This window comes from Fundulus heteroclitus, chromosome 13 (genome assembly GCF_011125445.2).
Source record: "Fundulus heteroclitus isolate FHET01 chromosome 13, MU-UCD_Fhet_4.1, whole genome shotgun sequence".
NCBI lineage: Eukaryota > Metazoa > Chordata > Actinopteri > Cyprinodontiformes > Fundulidae > Fundulus > Fundulus heteroclitus.
In genome coordinates this window covers 38,289,104-38,308,716 of record NC_046373.1, presented here as the reverse complement: position 1 = coordinate 38,308,716, position 19,613 = coordinate 38,289,104, and the positions used below count along the sequence as shown (strand labels likewise).

The window sequence follows — 19,613 nt, the reverse complement described above, 5'->3', positions numbered from 1 at the left end:
TTAAGGACCATGGTACACCTGTTCTTAAAGGGCCAGCACACTCACCTGGCCTTAACCCCACAGGAAGTCTATGGGTTATTGTGAAGAGGAAGACGTGATCCATCAGACCTCAACCAGAGCAAGCTGGGCTCTCATCACCTCTGATGTAACCCAGGGAGAAGGAGCCCAACTAAGCTGCACATGCTCAGACCTTCAGATGGCCAACATTTATGAAAGTAATATTCTAATTTTCTGAGAAACTGAATTTGGGTTTTCATTAGTTGTTAGTTATAATCATTAAAATTAAAATAAACACTTGAAAAATATCAGTTTGGGTGTAACGAATGAATATAATGTACAAGTTTCACTTTTTGAATGGAATTAGTGAAAAAAAATGAACTTTCCATGATTTTCTAATTATATGACCTGTTTATGACATTAGTCGTTCTCACGCCTGGTTTTCTGATATCCTGCAGCCCTTAAGATTATTTCAATCCATCTCTGTTCATCCGTGTTCCTCAAATCTTACAGCTGGAACTTCTGCGTTGTCCTCTGATAATTTGGCTTTTATCACACCTTATGCAGGTGATACCTGGCTGTTCCAGTCATTAACGCCACTAATGTTTCTCTATGACAAAAAACATTTACAAACCTGGCGCTCACATTTGGTGACACTGCTTTGTGTTTTTTCCATTTTAAAAGAACTGAGGTGAACCCAGATTGTTGCTCGTTACGTTGTGCAGCCCGGGTTCTACCTGGTTCTACCGGGTTCTACCTCTGGTTGACTAGTCGGGTTCATTCAAACTGTTTTTCTTTTATTTCTGTTGGCCTCTGTGGAAACTATCAGGGAGGAGTGTTGGTGAAACTGGAGAGTCAGGAGCATAAGCAAAGCACAATGCAAATCCAGCATGATGAGCCTGACTCCAGCGGACCATCTGGGCCCTCCAGGGTCTGCTGCCCCCTAGAGGCCTGGCGATGAACCGGCAACCTGTCCTGGCCGTGCCCCACTTACCGCTCTGATGGGCTCCTCTGAATAGTTTGGTGGATTTATTAAAAACTGTCTTGTTGTTTCACAGATTATTCATTATTTTTTATATATATAAAACGTAAAATATAGTTGAATTATAAGGCTTGTCGGCCATTTTACTGCCTGCAGACTTGCTCCTTACGTTAAGCTCTCTACATTTACCAACCAAATCAGGATTTGGTTGGTAAATGTAAATTTGGGTTGGCTGAATGGTGAAGAAAAAAATAATGATTAACTACGTTTTTCTGTGAGGACTGTGGTTCTGCCTGTCCAGACAGCTTTGGTTTATCTGCTGTTGACTTTTATCAGCCCATTAAGCTCGGCTCTGCTTTGCTGCTTCGTTAGAGACGCTGATGTCCTCCATAAGAGCTGCTATTAGGAAATGACCTTCTGAGAGCCTTCATCCATCCTGCTGCTAGAGATTCACCATCAGACCGGAAATGTCCACCTTAGGTTAGACTGTGGTCACATCCTGTTGCTCTGCTGCTTTTCTGATGACTTCCTGTTTTAGGAGGAAACTGTTTTGTTGATGGAACATAATTTGATGTTCTTTGCCTAGAATGGATAATTTCCTCTCAGCAGTCTTTGATGTTTCAGGATAATGGTGACTCCTCTGCTTCACCTGAGACTCCTGCAGCTTCACCTGACTCCCTCCTCCTCCACACCTCCACCCAGGCCTCTGCCTCCGTTATGCGGCAGATGCTTCAGCATGTTCTTACACATGTGCGGGTTTTGCACCAGCAACCGTGGCAGCGCCGCAGTAGAGAGAAGATGAAACTTCTGCTTCCTGCTGTCAGGCCGGCTGCGGGGCGGTGGGGGAGGAAAGCGGCGGTTCCGGTCGGGTTCGGCTGCCCTCTGCCTTCGCGCTCCTTATATGGCAAAGGAATTAGTGAGAAGGAGGGCGGAACCAGGCGCGGTGGCAGCTGGGTAAATTCAGCGACACCCAGGAAGACCCAGCCAAGCTCTGCAGCCTGCTCTCCCTGCGACGGAACACGGACCGAATCACTGCTCGACCCGCTTAGCAGGTAGGCCGGACCGGGGCTCGGTTCGCCGGTTCTGGGGAAGGGGGAAGGAGGAAGGAGGGGGGCGGAAGCGGGCCGGGAGCGGCCGGTCGGACCCGGAGAAACGGACGGAGGAACCGGGAACCTCAGGGCGGGGAGCAACCCGGAAAACACATCCTCCGGCTTGTTTGGACCGTCCCCGTTACCGAACCGGCTCGGTCGCACCGGCTCGGTTCTGACGCATTTAGCATGAACGTTCCCAACAGAACCGGCTCATCTGGATGGGTGTTGTGATTTGTTTAAAGCCGTTTATTTGTCTCCATCTCGGCTGCAGCGGTTCTGTTTTCAGGCTGGTTCTGGTTCCGGTTCTGGTTCCGGCATCCCGCACAAAGCTAACGGTGCTGCTCACACATGCCGGGTCTCCGGTGACCCAGTGGTTCCGTGGTGTTCTGAAGCTTTGGGTCCGCAGATGTGAGCTGTTAGCTTAGCTTTAGCCTCAGAGACAGAGCTCATTAATGACGTCAGCAGCCTGGACGTGATTGGCTGCCCACCTGTGCTTCAGGTGAGGGGTCTGCGTGTGTCCCTCCGGGACCGGGACACGTTTTTAAGACTAGAAGCTGCAGAACCGGACCTGACCCACTCGCCCGAACCGAACCGAACCGGCCTCTCTGGGCCGCAGGTAAACACCTGGCTGCTGTGAGAAACCAGGTGAGTCCTGGAACAGTCAGACCTGGTTAACGCTCACAGATCCGGCAGAACCAAGACGGGCCAGAGGATCTCTGCAGGCGGTTCTGGGTCCAGTTGATGGATGCTGGGATCAGAGTCTGAGGTTCTGGGCCTTGTGTCGTGTTTATCCAGGTGATCAACCTGCGGTTCTGCTTCCTGCGGTTCTGCTTCCTGCAGCTCAGCTGCTTTAGTCTCAGGGAACCGTTCTGGTTCTGATGTTTGGATCTCGCTCTCAGCTGAGGAACGGGTCGCTGCAGCAGCTTCAGGTCCACTTCCTGCAGGCCCCGCCTCGCTGCAGGTGAGTCTCTGGAAGCAGGAAGTGCTGCGCTCTGCAGGTAAAGGAGCCGCCCCGCCCAAAGCCTTCAGGGCTGGACTTTAACCCAGGAGTTCCTCTCAGGTCCGCATTCATGGTGCCGGCAGGTCTGGGCTGGTTCTGCTGCAGCTGGAAGCGTCTCCATCTGGTACCGCTGAGGCTGCAGAACCCACCGGACAGGTAAACGGGCCAGACCAAGGTTCTGATGTGCAGAAACCGACCCGGTCTGGACTTCTGTCTGTTCAGATTGTTCTGAAAAGCAGCTGCTCAGGTTTTCTGAGGAACTTTTGGACTCAGCCAGAAAGTTCTGGCAAAGACTGTTCCTGGTTCTGCCTTAGTGACCCGGTTCACCTCAGAACCGTCTCAGCCAGACCGGCTTTCCTGGGAATCTCCAGGTGAGGTTCTGGAGGGATGCTGCATGTAGCCCGACCCGGTTCTGGAGTGTTTGGGTCAACTGAAGCCATTTTATTGATGTGAAATTGGACTAGAAGGCAGAACCGGAACCAATCGGACCCGAATCCTGGAGGCTCTGCAGCATTTTCCTGATTTCTAACTGGAATGAAGAACCGTCTCTCCAGAACCCGTCAAAGGTTCCGTCGGCCCGGTTAAACGGGGAGCAGTTTGGACCCCACCGGGCCCAAAGGGACGTTTAGCTGCAGCTAAGAAGATCCAGAACATTTTCAACCTGCAGGAGGACAGAACCAGAACCGGTCACAGAACCTGGGTCATAATTCTGCAGAGCTGGGACACTCTGGATCGTACATGCCGCGCTGCAAAGTGAACTGGACCACATGGTTCTGATGGTTCTGGTTGTTACTGGGAGACATCCATGTTTTTCTGGTCCTGTTCAGTCCAAACCCAAACTCCAGAACAAAGTAACTCTGGTATGTTCTGTTACGGGTTCCTTTGGCTGCAGATGGTTCTGAACAGAGGTGGACCCGTCCAGAAATTCTGTTTTCCTGACCTGCCTGTTTATCTGCATCTTGCTGCTGGTTCTGTGTGAATCGGACCTCGGCGCCGGGCCCAGATCAGGGGTTTTAGCCGCAGCGCCGTCTGGGTCGGCTGTTTTGGAAAGTCTGCAGGCGGGCTGAGCTCTTAACGAGCTGCAGCTCGTTAAGAGCTCAGCCCGCCGGTTAACGAGCTGCAGACACGCATATCAGGCTGATCCAAACCCGACCCGCAGCTGCTGGTTCTGGATGGATTTGGAGTTAAATCTGTCCTCAGAACACCGGCTGCCAGCCGGGTCGGAACCGCTGCCAGCCGGGTCAGAACCGCAGGAAGAAGAGAACGCGTTGGTTCAGTGAATATCCTGATGGAGGCGTTCTTCACCTGAGGACCAGAACTTCCTCTGCAGATGCTTTTCTAGGACGGGTCCAAACGATCCAGAACCTCTAATTGTGTCTGGTCTCCCTGCAGGTATGGCAGCAGAGTTGGCAAGTCTGGTGGAGCGACTGGAGGTGGCGGTTGGCCGTCTGGAGGCCGTGTCGGGCCCAGGGGCCGGTGCCGGAGGTTCTGCTGGGGGAGGTAACCCTGATGCTGTTCTGCTACACCGGGCCCGCTGACCCAGACCGGTTCTGCTGCTGTTTTCCTTCCTGAGATCCACTGTGGAGCTGCTCTGGACCTCAGTTCTCCAGGTTCTCTGAAGGTTCTTTGGTCTCCTGGTTTCAGTCCTGAAAATGGACCAGAACAAAATGAGAATCCGGAGGTCCAATTAAAACCGGTTCTGTTTCAACACAATCCTTTAAGTTTTGGACCTTCTGTCTAAATCTGAATGAAGCAGCAGAAAAAGCTCTTAAAGACCTTCAGGAACCCTGGAGAACTGCTCCAGAACCCTTTGGATCGTGTGAAGAGTGCTGGACCAGCAGAACCCGTCTGCTTGGTTCTGATTCTGGTCGCTTCTGTTTCCTCCTCAGCCGTGGCGGCGTTCGTCGAGGCGTACGATGACATCATCAACGGACCCGTGGCGCAGTACGTGGCCCTCAGCCAGAAGATCGGAGGAGACGTCCAGAAACACGTAGGTCCGCCTCCTCAGCAGGTTCTGCTGGGTCAGGTTCTGACCCGGTAGCTAACGGGGCGTCACCAGCTGTGTTCTGCCTCCTCTGCAGGCCGACATGATGAAGCAGGCGTTCTCCAGCCAGAGGCGGCTCCTCGCCACCGCCTCCTCCTCCCAGAAGCCCTCAGACGTGAGTCCAGAACCGCCCCGGTCCAGTTACGCTCCGCTCTGCAGTGGGAAGGCGCTGGCTCGTCTTCAGGTTGACCCAAACTCTGCTGCGAGACTTTGGACCCGTTTGACCCGTTTTAAAGTCGGGTCTGGGGTTCTGTTTGAACCTTCAGAGCTTCAGTCTGAGCCCATCCATTCAGAACCTTTGACTGGTCCACCAGAACCCGAGCTTCTGGACCCAAAAAAAGGCTCTGATTGGTTCTGGTAGAAAGATGTTCTGATCCATGGCGTCCGGTTCAGTCTGAGCAGCAGAGTCGTCTGAAGCAGAACCAGCTCCAGTTTCTGCAGCAGAAACCGGGCCTGGGTTACTGATGGGTCCTTCATGTCGTTTCCTCCAGGCGGTTCTGACGGGCCTCCTGGATCCCGTCTCCAAGGCCATCCAGCAGGTCCAGGCGTACCGGGAGCAGAACCGGACCTCGCCGCTCTTCAACCACCTGTCTGCCGTCAGCGAGAGCGTCCCCGCCCTGGGATGGGTGGCCATGGTAGAACCCCGGATTATCCTCCAGAACCGGTTCTGGACCCGGTTCAGAACCGGTTCTGGACCCGGTTCAGAACCGGTTCTGGCTGAAAAGAACTGATTCGTGTTCACAGTTCACCGCCTAACCTTCTGGCTCCAGCTAACGATAAAAACAATTAAAGCTAAATATCTCCACAGGTGTCTGACGGAGGTTTCCTAAACGTCTAATTCACGTTTTAGTTTTAATCTGCAGAAATTAATTATCTGACTGAAAGCTGTTTATTTAAACTTAGTTTGTAGCAACGGTTCCTCTAACCGACCCAAACGGATCAACCAGGAGGTTCTTCTCCGTAACAAGTTAAAGTTTTTTATCATTCTGCAGAGATAAAGTCTTAATAATTCAGATTATCCAGACATAATCTCAGGGAACGGACTGAGATGTAAAATCCGCCGTCACCAGGGTGCCTGGTTCTGCCGGGTCGGGTTCGGCGGCTCCAGAACTTTTGTCTGATGGACTCTGGTTCTGTGGAGCCGTGTCCTCTAACTCCTGCTCATGCCTTCATGTCTCAGGCTCCTAAGCCGGCTCCCTTCGTCAAGGAGATGCAGGACGCCGCCATGTTCTACACCAACCGAGTGCTCAAGGACTACAAGGACAAGTCAGTAGTTACTTCCTGTTTCCTGTCTGGACAGGAAGTTGTCCTGAGAAGGTGAAGCTGGAAGAACTTGCTCCTCTTCTCGTCCTCACAGGGACAAGACACACGTGGACTGGGTGAAGGCGTACGTCTCCATCTGGACCGAGCTGCAGAACTACATCAAGCAGCACCACACCACCGGCCTGACCTGGAGTAAAACCGTGAGTCACCAGAACCGCGCAGAACCGTGCAGAACCGCACAGAACCGCACTCTGAGAACCGCACTCTGAGAACCGTACAGAACCGCGCTCTGAGAACCGTACAGAACCGCGCTCTGAGAACCGCCGCGTGTTTATCTGGCCGTCTGTCCGCCCCTCAGGGTCCCGTCGCCTCGGCCTCCGGAGCTCCGCCCAGCGCTCCTGCAGGTGGATGTCCTCCTCCTCCCCCTGGACCGCCTCCTCCACCCGAGGATCTGAGTGGAACCCCTGGAGTCGGTGGCGACGGCGGCGCCGGCACCCGTAACGCCCTGTTCGCCGCCATCAACCAGGGCGCCGACATCACCAGAGGTAGGAGGCCGCCCGGCTTCTTCTCCGCTCCGTTCTCACGTTTGATGCATTTTTCTAAATTAGAAAACGGCAGCAGAGTGAAAAATGTTGAAATGCATTAAAATCTAAACTCATTCCCTGCATTTTTCCCCCTAAATTGATTCAAGTATCCTGATATGATTTGAAATGTTTTTAGTGAAAATGATTCCTGCAGAAATAAAAACTCAGATTTTTAAACCTTTATAAAAACCAATAATCTGGAAGTTTTTCGCTCCTTTCAGGCCTGAAGCACGTCAGCGACGACCAGAAGACCCACAAGAACCCGGGTCTGCGGAGTCAGGGCGGCCCGGCGGCGCCGGTGCGCTCCGGACCCAAACCGTTCGCCTCGGCCCCCCGCCCCGCTGCGGCGGCGGCGCCGAGCCGCGCGCTGCCTCCCGTGCTGGAGCTGGAGGGAAAGAAGTGGAAAGTGGTGAGGTGCCGGTTCTGATGGCTTTGACCCGTTTGGGCCTGTAACTGCTGTGTGACCCGGTGACGTGTGGTTCCTCGGAGAACAGGAGAACCAGGAGGGCGCTCAGGGTCTGGTGATCAGCAACACGGAGCTGAAGCAGGTGGTTTACGCCTACAAGTGCAACCAGAGCACCCTGCAGGTCAAAGGCAAAATCAACTCCATCACCATCGGTAAGTGCTCAGCAGGAAAAAAATAAACTTTTGCTTTAATTTCCTACAGCCGGCGCAGGAATTCAGCCAGAAACAAACTTTAAAGGTTAAATTAGTCACATTTTCCTCAGACATGTTATAACTCTGTCAGAATCCAACTTCCTCCCTTTATTTCCTGGCCGTCTGCCGAGGCTGCGCCCCCTGCTGGCTGTTGGATAGAAAACCTTTCAGATTAAATCCTGTGACCCGTTAACGGAACCGGTCTGCAGGTCAGACGGCAAACCAGAACCTGTACTGGACCTCCTGGTGCCAGAACTCTGTATCCATCAGAATATTAAGATCTAAAGTTCTAAAAACAGTGGAGAAAGAAAATCTGTAAATCTTCACGGTGCCGAGACGCCAGAATTCTGTTTTAACTTTCGTTCTCAGTCATGCTCTCCATGTGTTTTTTATTTAGCACTTACCTGTTTTACAATGTAGCACTTTGGTAAAGTGCATTACAAAGCCAATTTATTATTATTAATAATAATAATAATAATAATAATAATAATAATAATAATAATAATAATAATAATACATTTCCCAACATAATAGAAATAACTCAAGTAGCCGATGCCAGAACTCAAACTGAGCGTTTCAGTGAAGTTCTGTAAGCAGAAACGCAGCTTTGGCGCCATCATGTGGCCAAATACAGACACTACAGCATGGCTGCAGCCAGCGTTTCATGTACAGATGCAACACAGCTCACATGCAGCGTAACCCAGATATAAGTTACCATTTTTAAGGTAAACTTGTGAAGGCCAGTAGAACTCAGTTGGCTCTCAAACACTCGAAGCTTCCTGAACGTCCCAGATTTGCCTCTCAGCAGCTCGTACCAGCAGGCTTAATGTGAAGAAATAATACGCAGCGTTTGCTTCAGTCTCAGCAGCGATTCGGTGCGTTTGATTGGCTGAAAGACTCAGCCGACCCAGACGGCGTTAGGACCGGTACCGATGGTCCAGTCGTCTGCAGCAGGCCCGTCTGAGCCTGGCTCTGTTAGGGAGATGAATGCTGGTCTGTGACATCTTCACGCTGCTGTCTCCATCAGACAACTGTAAGAAGATGGGTCTGGTGTTTGACGACGTGGTCGGCATCGTGGAGGTCATCAACTGCAGGGACGTGAAGGTCCAGGTGCGTACAGGTGCGTCCTGATCACGGCGGCGGCGTGATCAGCTGCTGACCGCCTCCTGTTGCTCCGTCTGTCTGCAGGTCATGGGGAAGATCCCCACCATCTCCATCAACAAGACCGACGGCTGCCATGTCTACCTGAGCCAGGACTCCCTGAGCTGCGAGATCATCAGCGCCAAGAGCTCCGAGATGAACATCCTGGTTCCCAACAAGGACGGAGAGTTTGTGAGTAACTCAGAGCACGGTCCGGTCAGACATGATGGTTCTAGTGGGTTCCTGTAGGTTCAGGATAAAGGAAGGTCTCCTTAGAGACGGGGTCAGGCGGACTACGTCTGAGCAGCCAGGATGTTACCTGGAGTCAGGGAGGATGCTGCAGTGCAGATGTTCTGAGGCAGCTGTTGGGAGTCGACTCCCAACAGCTGATCGTAAATCTGAATTCAGCCTTTTCACATCATTTAACGAGCCTAAAGGTTAACGAAGGGAATCAGACGTTGGGCTCTTTGTTCTGGATCAGAGGACAGAACCGAGTTCTGACCCAAAACCAACATTTCCTGAATCTTCTGACACTCAGATAAACATCTAGAGGGAAAATGTTTTCTGCTCCTCATACCAAGACGAGGAGCTGGAACTCACCATTAACGGCTTTTAATCGTATTTTAAAGCATTTCTGTTTCTAAAAGGGGAAAATATGATTTTTCTAAATCAGCGTTGAGCAGATTTTCTGCCCGTTAGATTAATAGATTAATAAATGTTAATCTGGGCCTGAAACTCCCAGCTGGTTCCGCCTAACGTTCCCCTTCTTCCCTCAGACGGAGCTTCCCGTTCCCGAGCAGTTCAAGACCGTCTGGGATGGCCAGAAGCTCGTCACCACGGCAACAGAGATTGCTGGATAGACGGCTCCTCCTCTTCCTCCTCCTCGCCGACGACTGACCCCGCCCACCAGCTAACGTCACACTGTAGACTGAGATCAGACCTCATGAGTTAACCCCGCCCCCTGCCTCCTTATCAGCCAATCACAGCTGCAGCTGACCCTTCATTAGCCAATGAGAGGGCTGCTCGTGCTTTGGAGCAGATCCTCCAGCCAATCAGCAGCGAAACAGCTAAAGTGAGAGCATAGATTAGATTCTCAGCAGCCAATCAGCCGCCTCTGTCAGGATGTTTCCTCCTTTTCCAGGTTCCTGTTTCACTATTATGCAATTTCCAGTTAAGGCACTTAGAAAACAGACCAAAAGCATCATTTCGCCTCTGCTGCTGAGTTAAATAAGGTTTAAGCAATCCAAGTGAGCCGGGAACAGTTAGAGCTCCAGGTTTTCCCTCCACCCCCCCTGACATTCCTGAGTGTTAGAAACATTCCCCGACGGAAAGCTGCACCTTTTCACCTGGAAGTCTGTAATCAGATCTGTAAAGATGTGCTCTGACTTTTCTTTATTTTTGGGTCCAAACTGAAATGTTTTCATCAGTGCTGAGTCATTAAAACGTTGCAATAACACCAGGAAGTTTGTCTTTATTGGTTAAAAGTTTACAGAAGCAGTTAAATGTGCAGAGCAGGCTGGGAGCCGTGCAGGAAGCTCAGTGCAAAGGAAGGAGTTGGTGCTGCAGCGCCGCCTGCAGGTCTACCTGAGGAATGGCAGCAGGTTGGCGGTGAACCACTCTCTGGTGAACTGCAGGTGGTCCCCCTCCGTGGAGAGGAACACCAGCTTCTGAGCTTTATCCATGGCAGCCAGACCCAGACGGTCCTGCAGAAACAGGAACATCTGATTCAGAGTTCTGCAAAAAAACATCTGCCACATGTCAGGTCATCAAAACCAGCAACGCTCTGCAGCCCCTGCTAGAAGATCCTCAGAGGAGCCGATGGAGAGGAGCAGCAGCTCTACTCCAGCCTCCCCAGATGGAGCTCCTCTCCTCAGAGCCTGGTCACCCACAGAAGAAGCTCATCCCAGCAGCTGGTGTCCACCGTCAGGTTCCTTTGGGTCTTCTCAGGACCAAAGGTTGGACCAGAGCTTGAGTTCAACTCCATCACCACCAAACTGGAGCAACGTTCTCATTACTGAAGTCCTGACCTCCTGCAGACCTGAGAGAAGCCAGACCTGAACCAGAGAACGTTAAAGGGAACATGGTTCCTCTTTGCTTCAGAGGAGATGTTATTTATCCTCATGTTCACTGCAGCTCAGGCTGCAACAGATTTAGAGGAATAAAGAGTAAACCAGGCAGCAGGAGATGACTGAACTAAGAACGTTCCTCACAGAAGACCAGGAAGGATCTTCATGGTCCTCCTGCTGCAGAGCAGAACCTCATGAAACTAAAGAATGCAGCTGGACAGCAGTGATCTCTGGTCCTCCAGATGGTTCTGGATCCAGAACTGTCATCCAGCACCAGCTGATAGAACATCAGGGACCAGAGATTGTTCTGGAGAACCTTCATCCAGAGGAGTCAGTTTCTCTGAGCTCAGAGGCTTCTGGGATGGACCATCATGGACCAGATGGACCAGTTCTCCAGGTGTTTGGTGGAGGAACCGGTCCCTGCAGCCAGGCTCTGTGATGGTAGGAGGTTGGATCACGGTCTGGCTTTGGATCATCTCCTCTCCTCTGATGGCAGCATTGAAGCAGGAAAGTCCAGCAGAGGTTCTAGAGCAACATCTGCTGCCTTCAGGACCACATCTTCTCCAGGAACGTCCAGCATTTTCCACCAAGACCATGGAGACCAGATCCTAGAGGCCTGGCTGAGGAAGAGGAGGTCCAGCTGCTGGACTGGGCTGTTCTCCTTGTTGGAGACGACCCGGTTCTGATGGACTTGTTTGTAGGGAGAAAGGGGCAGGGGCGGTTCTAGCCAGGGGCCAATAGGGGCCCATGCCCCTGTAGAAATGGCCCTGGCCCCTGTTATGGCCCCTGTACTAAAAGCATGATGTTAAATAAACTTCTCATAATTATTTGCAATGGCAAAGAAACCATAACCAATTGGTCACTTTGACCAATATTATTTTTTACCTATATAGCTTTACTCCAAAAAGAATTTAAAACTTAAGATGTTTCACGTTTAGCTGCATATTTCAGGTCTGAAACCTGCAGTTCCAGAGCCACAAGTGGCCGACTTAATATTATTACACAGTTGAATATTGCCATTTTATTGTTTTTAAATGTTTTTGTTCTGTGCCCCTGTGAAAAAACACTGGCCCCACCTTGGCCCCCCTGGTAAATTTGGTCTAGAACCGCCCCTGGGAAGGGGAACGCTTTATCAGAAAACATTTTAGGAATGTGCTTTAAAAAGTTCAGCTGAGAAGAAGCTAAAAGAATCTCTGATTCAGTAGATGTGGTTTCCTGGAAGCTGCAGTTTCAGAGCAGCACCAGCAGGAGGCAGCAGAGCGCTGAGAACCACAGCTGAAGCTCCAGGAAGTGGTTCTCCTTCTTCAGGGAGAACCTGAGCTTGGTTCTCCTTCAGGGAGAACCTGAGCTTGGGTCTCCAAGGTTACCTCTTTGTAGAGAACGCTCTCCTGCAGAGTCTCGGTCTCCTTGGCCTGGCCCGTCTTCAGGAACCCGAACCACTGCAGAGAGACACACAGATGCAGCTTCATCACCTCCGCCTGCAGGTTCTCACACGCCGGGCGGAACCAGGATCAGTCTGCAGGTTCTCGCACGCCGGGCGGAACCAGGATCAGGTACCTCGGTGTCAACCGGATCCACCACGGTGTCCTGCAGGAACTTCACCATGACGAACTTCTCCAGCCGCTGCAGGTTCTTGCGGTACGTCTCGTTGACGGCCTGAAACACAGACGGAGGTGAGTCTCTGGACCCGAGGAGCGCTGGGTCAGACGGTTCTGCTGATGGTTCTGACCCGCTCCTGGTTGATGTCGGCCAGGAACAGGCTGTGCTTCTTGTACAGGTGGTCGTTGAGCGGGTCGTGCCAGTACTGGGCCTGAACGAGGCTGCCGACACAAACACACGGTCACACAGAGCAGCGGGTCAGAACCCGGACGGCGGCGCCGGCTCACTCACTGTTTCTGGACCAGGTCGCTGTAGGCGCCTCGGTTCAGAGCTTCACGGATCATGTCGCAGATGTGGGAGCTCTCACCAGGACACCTGGGCAGCCCGTACACACCTGGGCGTTCAGAACCAGAACCAGCAGTTAGAGGAGCTGAAACAGGGACCCAGCTCTGGTTCTGCTGCCGGTTCCTCCTGTTAAAAATGAGCCCTTCCTTTCCACTGTCGCCCTGTGCTTGTTCAGGATGGGAAGCGTTTTGGAAGAACCCAAACCTAGACTGGAGAACACGAGGAACGGCAGCAGAACCGAGAAGGTGGTCGTAAAATCTGCAGCCATGCAGGGACCAAATGGACCGGTCTCATCAGTAAATGTTCTTCAGAACCAGGCTGATAAAGTCCAGCTCAGTCCAGATAAAGAACCAATATCAGAACATTGATGAACCTCTAACGTCATGTTCTCAGTGCATCTCACCTATCAGAGATGTTCTGACTATGAACCCACCAGAACCTTCAGAACCTCCAGGTCTTCTGCGAGATTTAAAATATTCTAAAAGTCAGACTTTAAACATTCAGTGAAGCCTGAAAACGAGGAACTGGAGGTTTTAGGATCAGAACCCAACAGAGAACCCGGGTCGGTCCGGACCAGCGCAGTCTGGGCACGGAGGTCATCAGGCCGCGGCGTTCCGGCGTCAGAGCGAAGCTCGCCGTTCCGCTCAGTAACGCGCAGAACGTCCCGGATCCCTGCAGAACGTCCTGACGAGCCGCAGCAGAAGTGAAACTCTCTGGAGGAAACGAGAGGAACGTTCTGGGTTTGTTCACCGGCTCACCTTGATGCTGCCCGCCGACGGAGATCAGCGTTCTCATTGGTGGAGAGGGACAGCGCTGGGCCACAGCCCGCCTGGAAGAGCAGAGGAGGAGGAATGAGAGGCGGCGTCCTGGTGTGGACAGACGTGTGTGAGGAGGCGGCCGTACAGGAACTGGGCGCCCTGAGAGAAGCCCATGGCGTTGTAGCCCGCCTGCAGCTGCTGGTCCTGGGCCAGCTGGCTGCACACCTGGGACACCTGCGTGTTCACGTCCAGGAAGAAGCCGTTCTCCGTGTCCTGCAGGGGAGAACAGGAGAACCGAGGGCGTCAGCCTGAAGGTTAACGGAGGAACGAGCTCTGCAGACTAGAACGCTCTGATGGAACGTCTGCAGACTAGAACGCTCTGAAGGAACGTCTGCAGAGCTCAGACTAGAACGCTCTGATGGAACGTCTGCAGAACTCAGACTAGAACGCTCTGATGGAACGTCTGCAGAACTCAGACTGGAACGCTCTGATGGAACGTCTGCAGAACTCAGACTAGAACGCTCTGATGGAACGTCTGCAGAACTCAGACTGGAACGCTCTGATGGAACGTCTGCAGAACTCAGACTGGAACGCTCTGAAGGCACGTCTGCAGAACTCAGACTAGAACGCTCTGATGGAACGTCTGCAGAACTAAGACTGGAACGCTCTGATGGAACGTCTGCAGAACTCAGACTGGAACGCTCTGATGGAACGTCTGCAGAACTCAGACTAGAACGTCTGCAGAACTCAGACTAGAACGCTCTGATGGAACGTCTGCAGAACTAAGACTAGAACGCTCTGATGGAACGTCTGCAGAACTAAGACTGGAACGCTCTGATGGAACGTCTGCAGAACTAAGACTAGAACGCTCTGATGGAACGTCTGCAGAACTCAGACTAGAACGCTCTGATGGAACGTCTGCAGAGCTCAGACTAGAACGCTCTGATGGAACGTCTGCAGAGCTCAGACTAGAACGCTCTGATGGAACGTCTGCAGAGCTCAGACTAGAACGCTCTGATGGAACGTCTGCAGAGCTCAGACTAGAACGCTCTGATGGAACGTCTGCAGAACTAAGACTAGAACGCTCTGATGGAACGTCTGCAGAACTAAGACTAGAACGCTCTGATGGAACGTCTGCAGAACTAAGACTGGAACGCTCTGATGGAACGTCTGCAGAACTAAGACTAGAACGCTCTGATAGAACGTCTGCAGAACTCAGACTAGAACGCTCTGATGGAACGTCTGCAGAACTCAGACTAGAACGCTCTGATGGAACGTCTGCAGAACTAAGACTAGAACGTCTGCAGAGCTCAGACTAGAACGTCTGCAGAGCTCAGACTAGAACGCTCTGATGGAACGTCTGCAGAGCTCAGACTAGAACGCTCTCATGGAACGTCTGCAGAACTCAGACTAGAACGCTCTGATGGAACGTCTGCAGAGCTCAGACTGGAACGCTCTGATGGAACGTCTGCAGAGCTCAGACTAGAACGCTCTGATGGAACGTCTGCAGAACTAGACTGGAACGCTCTGATGGAACGTCTGCAGAACTCAGACTGGAACGCTCTGATGGAACGTCTGCAGACTGGAACGCTCTGATGGAACGTCTGCAGAACTCAGACTAGAACGCTCTGATGGAACGTCTGCAGAGCTCAGACTAGAACGCCTGCAGAACTCAGACTAGAACGCTCTGATGGAACGTCTGCAGAACTAAGACTAGAACGCTCTGATGGAACGTCTGCAGAACTCAGACTAGAACGCTCTGATGGAACGTCTGCAGAGCTCAGACTAGAACGCTCTGATGGAACGTCTGCAGAACTCAGACTAGAACGCTCTCATGGAACGTCTGCAGAACTCAGACTAGAACGCTCTGATGGAACGTCTGCAGAGCTCAGACTGGAACGCTCTGATGGAACGTCTGCAGAGCTCAGACTAGAACGCTCTGATGGAACGTCTGCAGAACTCAGACTGGAACGCTCTGATGGAACGTCTGCAGACTGGAACGCTCTGATGGAACGTCTGCAGACTGGAACGCTCTGATGGAACGTCTGCAGAACTCAGACTGGAACGCTCTGATGGAACGTCTGCAGAACTCAGACTAGAACGCTCTGATGGAACGTCTGCAGAGCTCAGACTAGAACGCTCTCATGGAACGTCTGCAGAACTCAGACTAGAACGCTCTGATGGAACGTCTGCAGAGCTCAGACTAGAACGCTCTGATGGAACGTATATAGAACTCAGACTAGAACGCTCTGATGGAACATCTGCAGAGCTCAGATTAGAACGCTCTGATGGAACGTCTGCAGAACTCAGACTGGAACGTCTGCAGAACTCAGACTAGAACGCTCTGAAGGAACGTCTGCAGAACTCAGACTAGAACGCTCTGATGGAACGTTTGCAGAGCTCAGACTAGAACGCTCTGATGGAACGTCTGCAGAACTCAGACTAGAACGCTCTGATGGAACGTCTGCAGAGCTCAGACTAGAACGCTCTGATGGAACGTCTGCAGAACTCAGACTAGAACGCTCTCATGGAACGTCTGCAGAACTCAGACTAGAACGCTCTGATGGAACGTCTGCAGAGCTCAGACTAGAACGCTCTGATGGAACGTCTGCAGAGCTCAGACTAGAACGCTCTGATGGAACGTCTGCAGAACTCAGACTAGAACGCTCTCATGGAACGTCTGCAGAACTCAGACTAGAACGCTCTGATGGAACGTCTGCAGAGCTCAGACTGGAACGCTCTGATGGAACGTCTGCAGAGCTCAGACTAGAACGCTCTGATGGAACGTCTGCAGAACTAGACTGGAACGCTCTGATGGAACGTCTGCAGAACTCAGACTGGAACGCTCTGATGGAACGTCTGCAGAACTCAGACTAGAACGCTCTGAAGGAATGTCTGCAGAGCTCAGACTAGAACGCTCTGATGGAACGTCTGCAGAACTCAGACTAGAACGTCTGCAGAACTCAGACTTGAACGCTCTGATGGAACGTCTGCAGAACTCAGACTAGAACGCTCTGAAGGAACGTCTGCAGAACTCAGACTAGAACGCTCTGAAGGAACGTCTGCAGAACTCAGACTAGAACGCTCTGAAGGAACGTCTGCAGAGCTCAGACTGGAACGCTCTGAAGGAACATCTGCAGAACTCAGACTAGAACGCTCTGATGGAACGTCTGCAGAACCTCAGACTGGAACGCTCTGATAGAACGTCTGCAGAACTCAGACTAGAACGCTCTGATGGAACGTCTGCAGAACTCAGACTAGAACGCTCTGATGGAACGTCTGCAGAACTCAGAGAGCAGGAAGCGCCAGGAGGATGAAAACAGGGCTGGACAATAATTCACTAACGATATTTTAACAATGACAGAAAAAAAGCAAAATAAAATAACAGTTTTCCTTCCTGATGCATTCTAGCCATATTACATCATTAATCCTCCCAGCCAATCACGACACAGACCCAGGAATCAAGCCACGCCCCCTTCAGAGAGCTCAGAGAGCACACGTTCTTTTTAGTTTTTTAAAAACCTGCAGTTTTGGTAAAAAGTTGGTTGAATGAAGGGTTGAGTTTGATTTCAGTGTTTGTGTCTAAAATAGGTTGCTAAGCAACAGCATAAAATAGTCAGGGCAGCACTTAGAATAAATGTTTTGAATTTGTTGATAATTATCGATATTGATGAATATGATTTCTATTTCATGCTTTTTTTCTACATCATCTGGCTTTATGTCCGGTTCTAAACCGGTACCGACACAGAACTAATCAGATCTGGACCCGGTTGGACCCCGGCACAGAACCAGGATAAAGCCACAGTTATGATTCTGATGAAACGTTAAATATTTCTGTTTCCATGATATGAGCAACATTTTCCCCTCGGTTCTGGTTTCTTCATGAACGTTGAGTAAAGGCAGGAGGTTCTGAGAGGAACCGGTACCTGCACCGCGTTCTTCCCGATCATCAGAGAGAGCACGTAGATTCCTGGCACCTCCTGCTCCACCATCTTCTTGATGGAGCCCATGCTGAGCGGGTTGCAGCAGTTGTCACCTGGAGGAACACAGCAGAACCTGAGGAGGAACACCGGAACACGTTCTCCTAAAGCTGCGGGAGATTCCCAGCAAGGAAAGCAGACCCGTGTAGAACTGTAGTAGAACAGAACCAGAACTGGTTGCTGGAAAGGTTGCCTCCCAGCAGGAAGGTCTTGGGTTTGAATCCCACTCAGAGGTCCCTCTGCCCACCTGTTCAGTCCAGTAGGACCGGGTACCTGTCACATTACAGACGTTCTAAGGTGGCTGTGGACTCTTTCGGTTCTCTGACAGAAGTCCAGCCGCTGCTGCCAAGGAGAACAGAAACTGGTTTTACTTCCTGGCTGTGTTTCACGGTTCTGATCCCGCCTAACCCGGGTTCTGCTGACTGACCCGACTCCCCGGGCTCTAACGTAAGAAGAGATGCTTTCTGAAGAACACATGATTAAAACGGCTTCAGACCAGGAGAAACGGACCAGAACCGGTTCTGCAGTGTGACCAGCAGGTATAAAGGGCACCAGAGCGACTGTTAGACGATTCTGTGGATCAGAACCTGTATGATTGCAGGTCATGATGCAGGACCAGAGTTCTGACCTCAGAGGACCATGACGGAGAACACGCTGACCCGTGTTTAGAGACTCACCCATCCCGTGCCACAGAACCAGAGGAACCGTTCCGTTGGAGGAGTCACGGACTGGGCCAGAGGAGACCAGCAGAACCGGCGCAGCCAGGAGGAGAGAGAAGAGGACAGCAGCCATCCTGAAACTGAGAACCCAGAATGAGGTTCTGCTGGCAGGAAGAGAACCTACAGCATCCTTCCACTTCTGTGTTCTCAGAACCTACAGTGGAACCGCACAAATCCTCAACAGAGAATCTGATGAGCTTAATGGTTTCTTTTTAATTGACATCTATTACAATCTAATGGTTGATGCTATTACCGGGATGTTTCTGACCCACCCAGGGTTCTGACTGAGCCGTCAGGTTTTAACGTTCACAATACGTCCGGATGTTCTACGCAGAACCTTCCTCAGAATGTGGGCCGCCCCAGAAAGGCGTTCTGCTCCAGAAGGAGCTGGAGGCCAGCATCAAGAACGGTTCCTTAAACTGACTGGTGGCTTTCTGAAGTGGACCTTCCAGAACCAGAACCAGAACCACTCTGGCTTTTCATTCTAATAATAATCAACAGATCCAATTTCTAAACAGAAATAAATGATCCAGCCATAGGAAGGAAGTTCAGTAACTTAGATTCAGTCCATGCTGGGAGTTTTCCTGCAGAAACGACTCATTATTCTATTCTATTCTAATGAGCCCCCATAGCGCGCAGGGACAGGACAATACAAATGATTGGTTCAGCTCTAACGGCTGACATCTGTCTGAATTTAAAAGATAATCAGGTTAAGTATAGTTAAATGAAATCGTTGAGTGATTTAACTAAACACGCCGATAAGACAGAGATTGGCAGCTTTATTTAGGAGCTAAAGCTCTTTCAGTTTCAGTCTTGTGTTTAAACTTCATATCTAATCAGTTTCTGGCTCTGTTCTGGCTTTGATTACATTATAAAATGGGCAGGAAGGTCTGATTGGGCTTTTCTCTGTTTGTTTGAGCCTTTCAGAAGCCACAGATTATTATGGTAGGCTACATTCTTTCACTGCGTGGTTTTAAATGAGCCCCAACGAGCTAAATGACGAAACAGAGCAAATAAATGCCGCAAAAGTCCCTCCTTCTAATAACACAAGCGTTTCTTTTATCTTCTGGCGCTTTAAATAAATAAGAAATATCTTTAAAATCTCAGTCTTTCATTTATTAAACTTAAATAATGTTTAAAGTGTTATAAAACCTGAAAAAGCGCGACTCACCGCCTGACTCTGCTTCCTGTTTGATGTTGGGCTGCAGGTCATGTGACTTCTGTGTTTAGGGCTGACAGCCAATCAGAAGGCAGCTAAAGCTAAGCTAGCCGCGTTAGCAGGGCTTAAAGGTTCTGCCACAAAACCGAACCTGCCACCACCGTCCGCCCGCCGAACCCATCAGAACCCGGTCCGCTGAGATGTTCTGATCCGGTCCGAACAGCAAACA

At 51.1% G+C, this 19,613-nt stretch overlaps 2 protein-coding genes across 2 annotated transcripts; one reads left to right on the top strand and one right to left on the bottom strand.

Annotated features, from left to right (window-relative positions):
- The first annotated feature begins 1,937 nt into the window (after nt 1–1,937).
- cap1 (CAP, adenylate cyclase-associated protein 1 (yeast)) lies at nt 1,938–10,217 on the top strand. The gene is made up of 13 exons (XM_012852196.3): nt 1,938–2,031; nt 4,463–4,570; nt 4,960–5,060; nt 5,152–5,229; nt 5,606–5,749; nt 6,295–6,380; nt 6,472–6,577; nt 6,736–6,922; nt 7,183–7,370; nt 7,456–7,579; nt 8,646–8,728; nt 8,807–8,950; nt 9,535–10,217. Exons 2-13 carry the CDS (start codon nt 4,465–4,467, stop codon nt 9,616–9,618), a joined length of 1,431 nt encoding a protein of 476 aa, XP_012707650.2. The 5' UTR covers nt 1,938–2,031; nt 4,463–4,464; the 3' UTR covers nt 9,619–10,217.
- Nucleotides 10,210–19,518, bottom strand: ppt1 (palmitoyl-protein thioesterase 1 (ceroid-lipofuscinosis, neuronal 1, infantile)). The gene is made up of 10 exons (XM_036145694.1): nt 19,397–19,518; nt 18,184–18,305; nt 17,453–17,562; nt 13,672–13,799; nt 13,527–13,597; nt 12,715–12,817; nt 12,554–12,644; nt 12,382–12,480; nt 12,192–12,263; nt 10,210–10,461 (listed from the first exon to the last, which is right to left on the bottom strand). Exons 2-10 carry the CDS (start codon nt 18,296–18,298, stop codon nt 10,339–10,341), a joined length of 912 nt encoding a protein of 303 aa, XP_036001587.1. The 5' UTR covers nt 18,299–18,305; nt 19,397–19,518; the 3' UTR covers nt 10,210–10,338.
- Between the last annotated feature and the right edge of the window lie 95 nt (nt 19,519–19,613).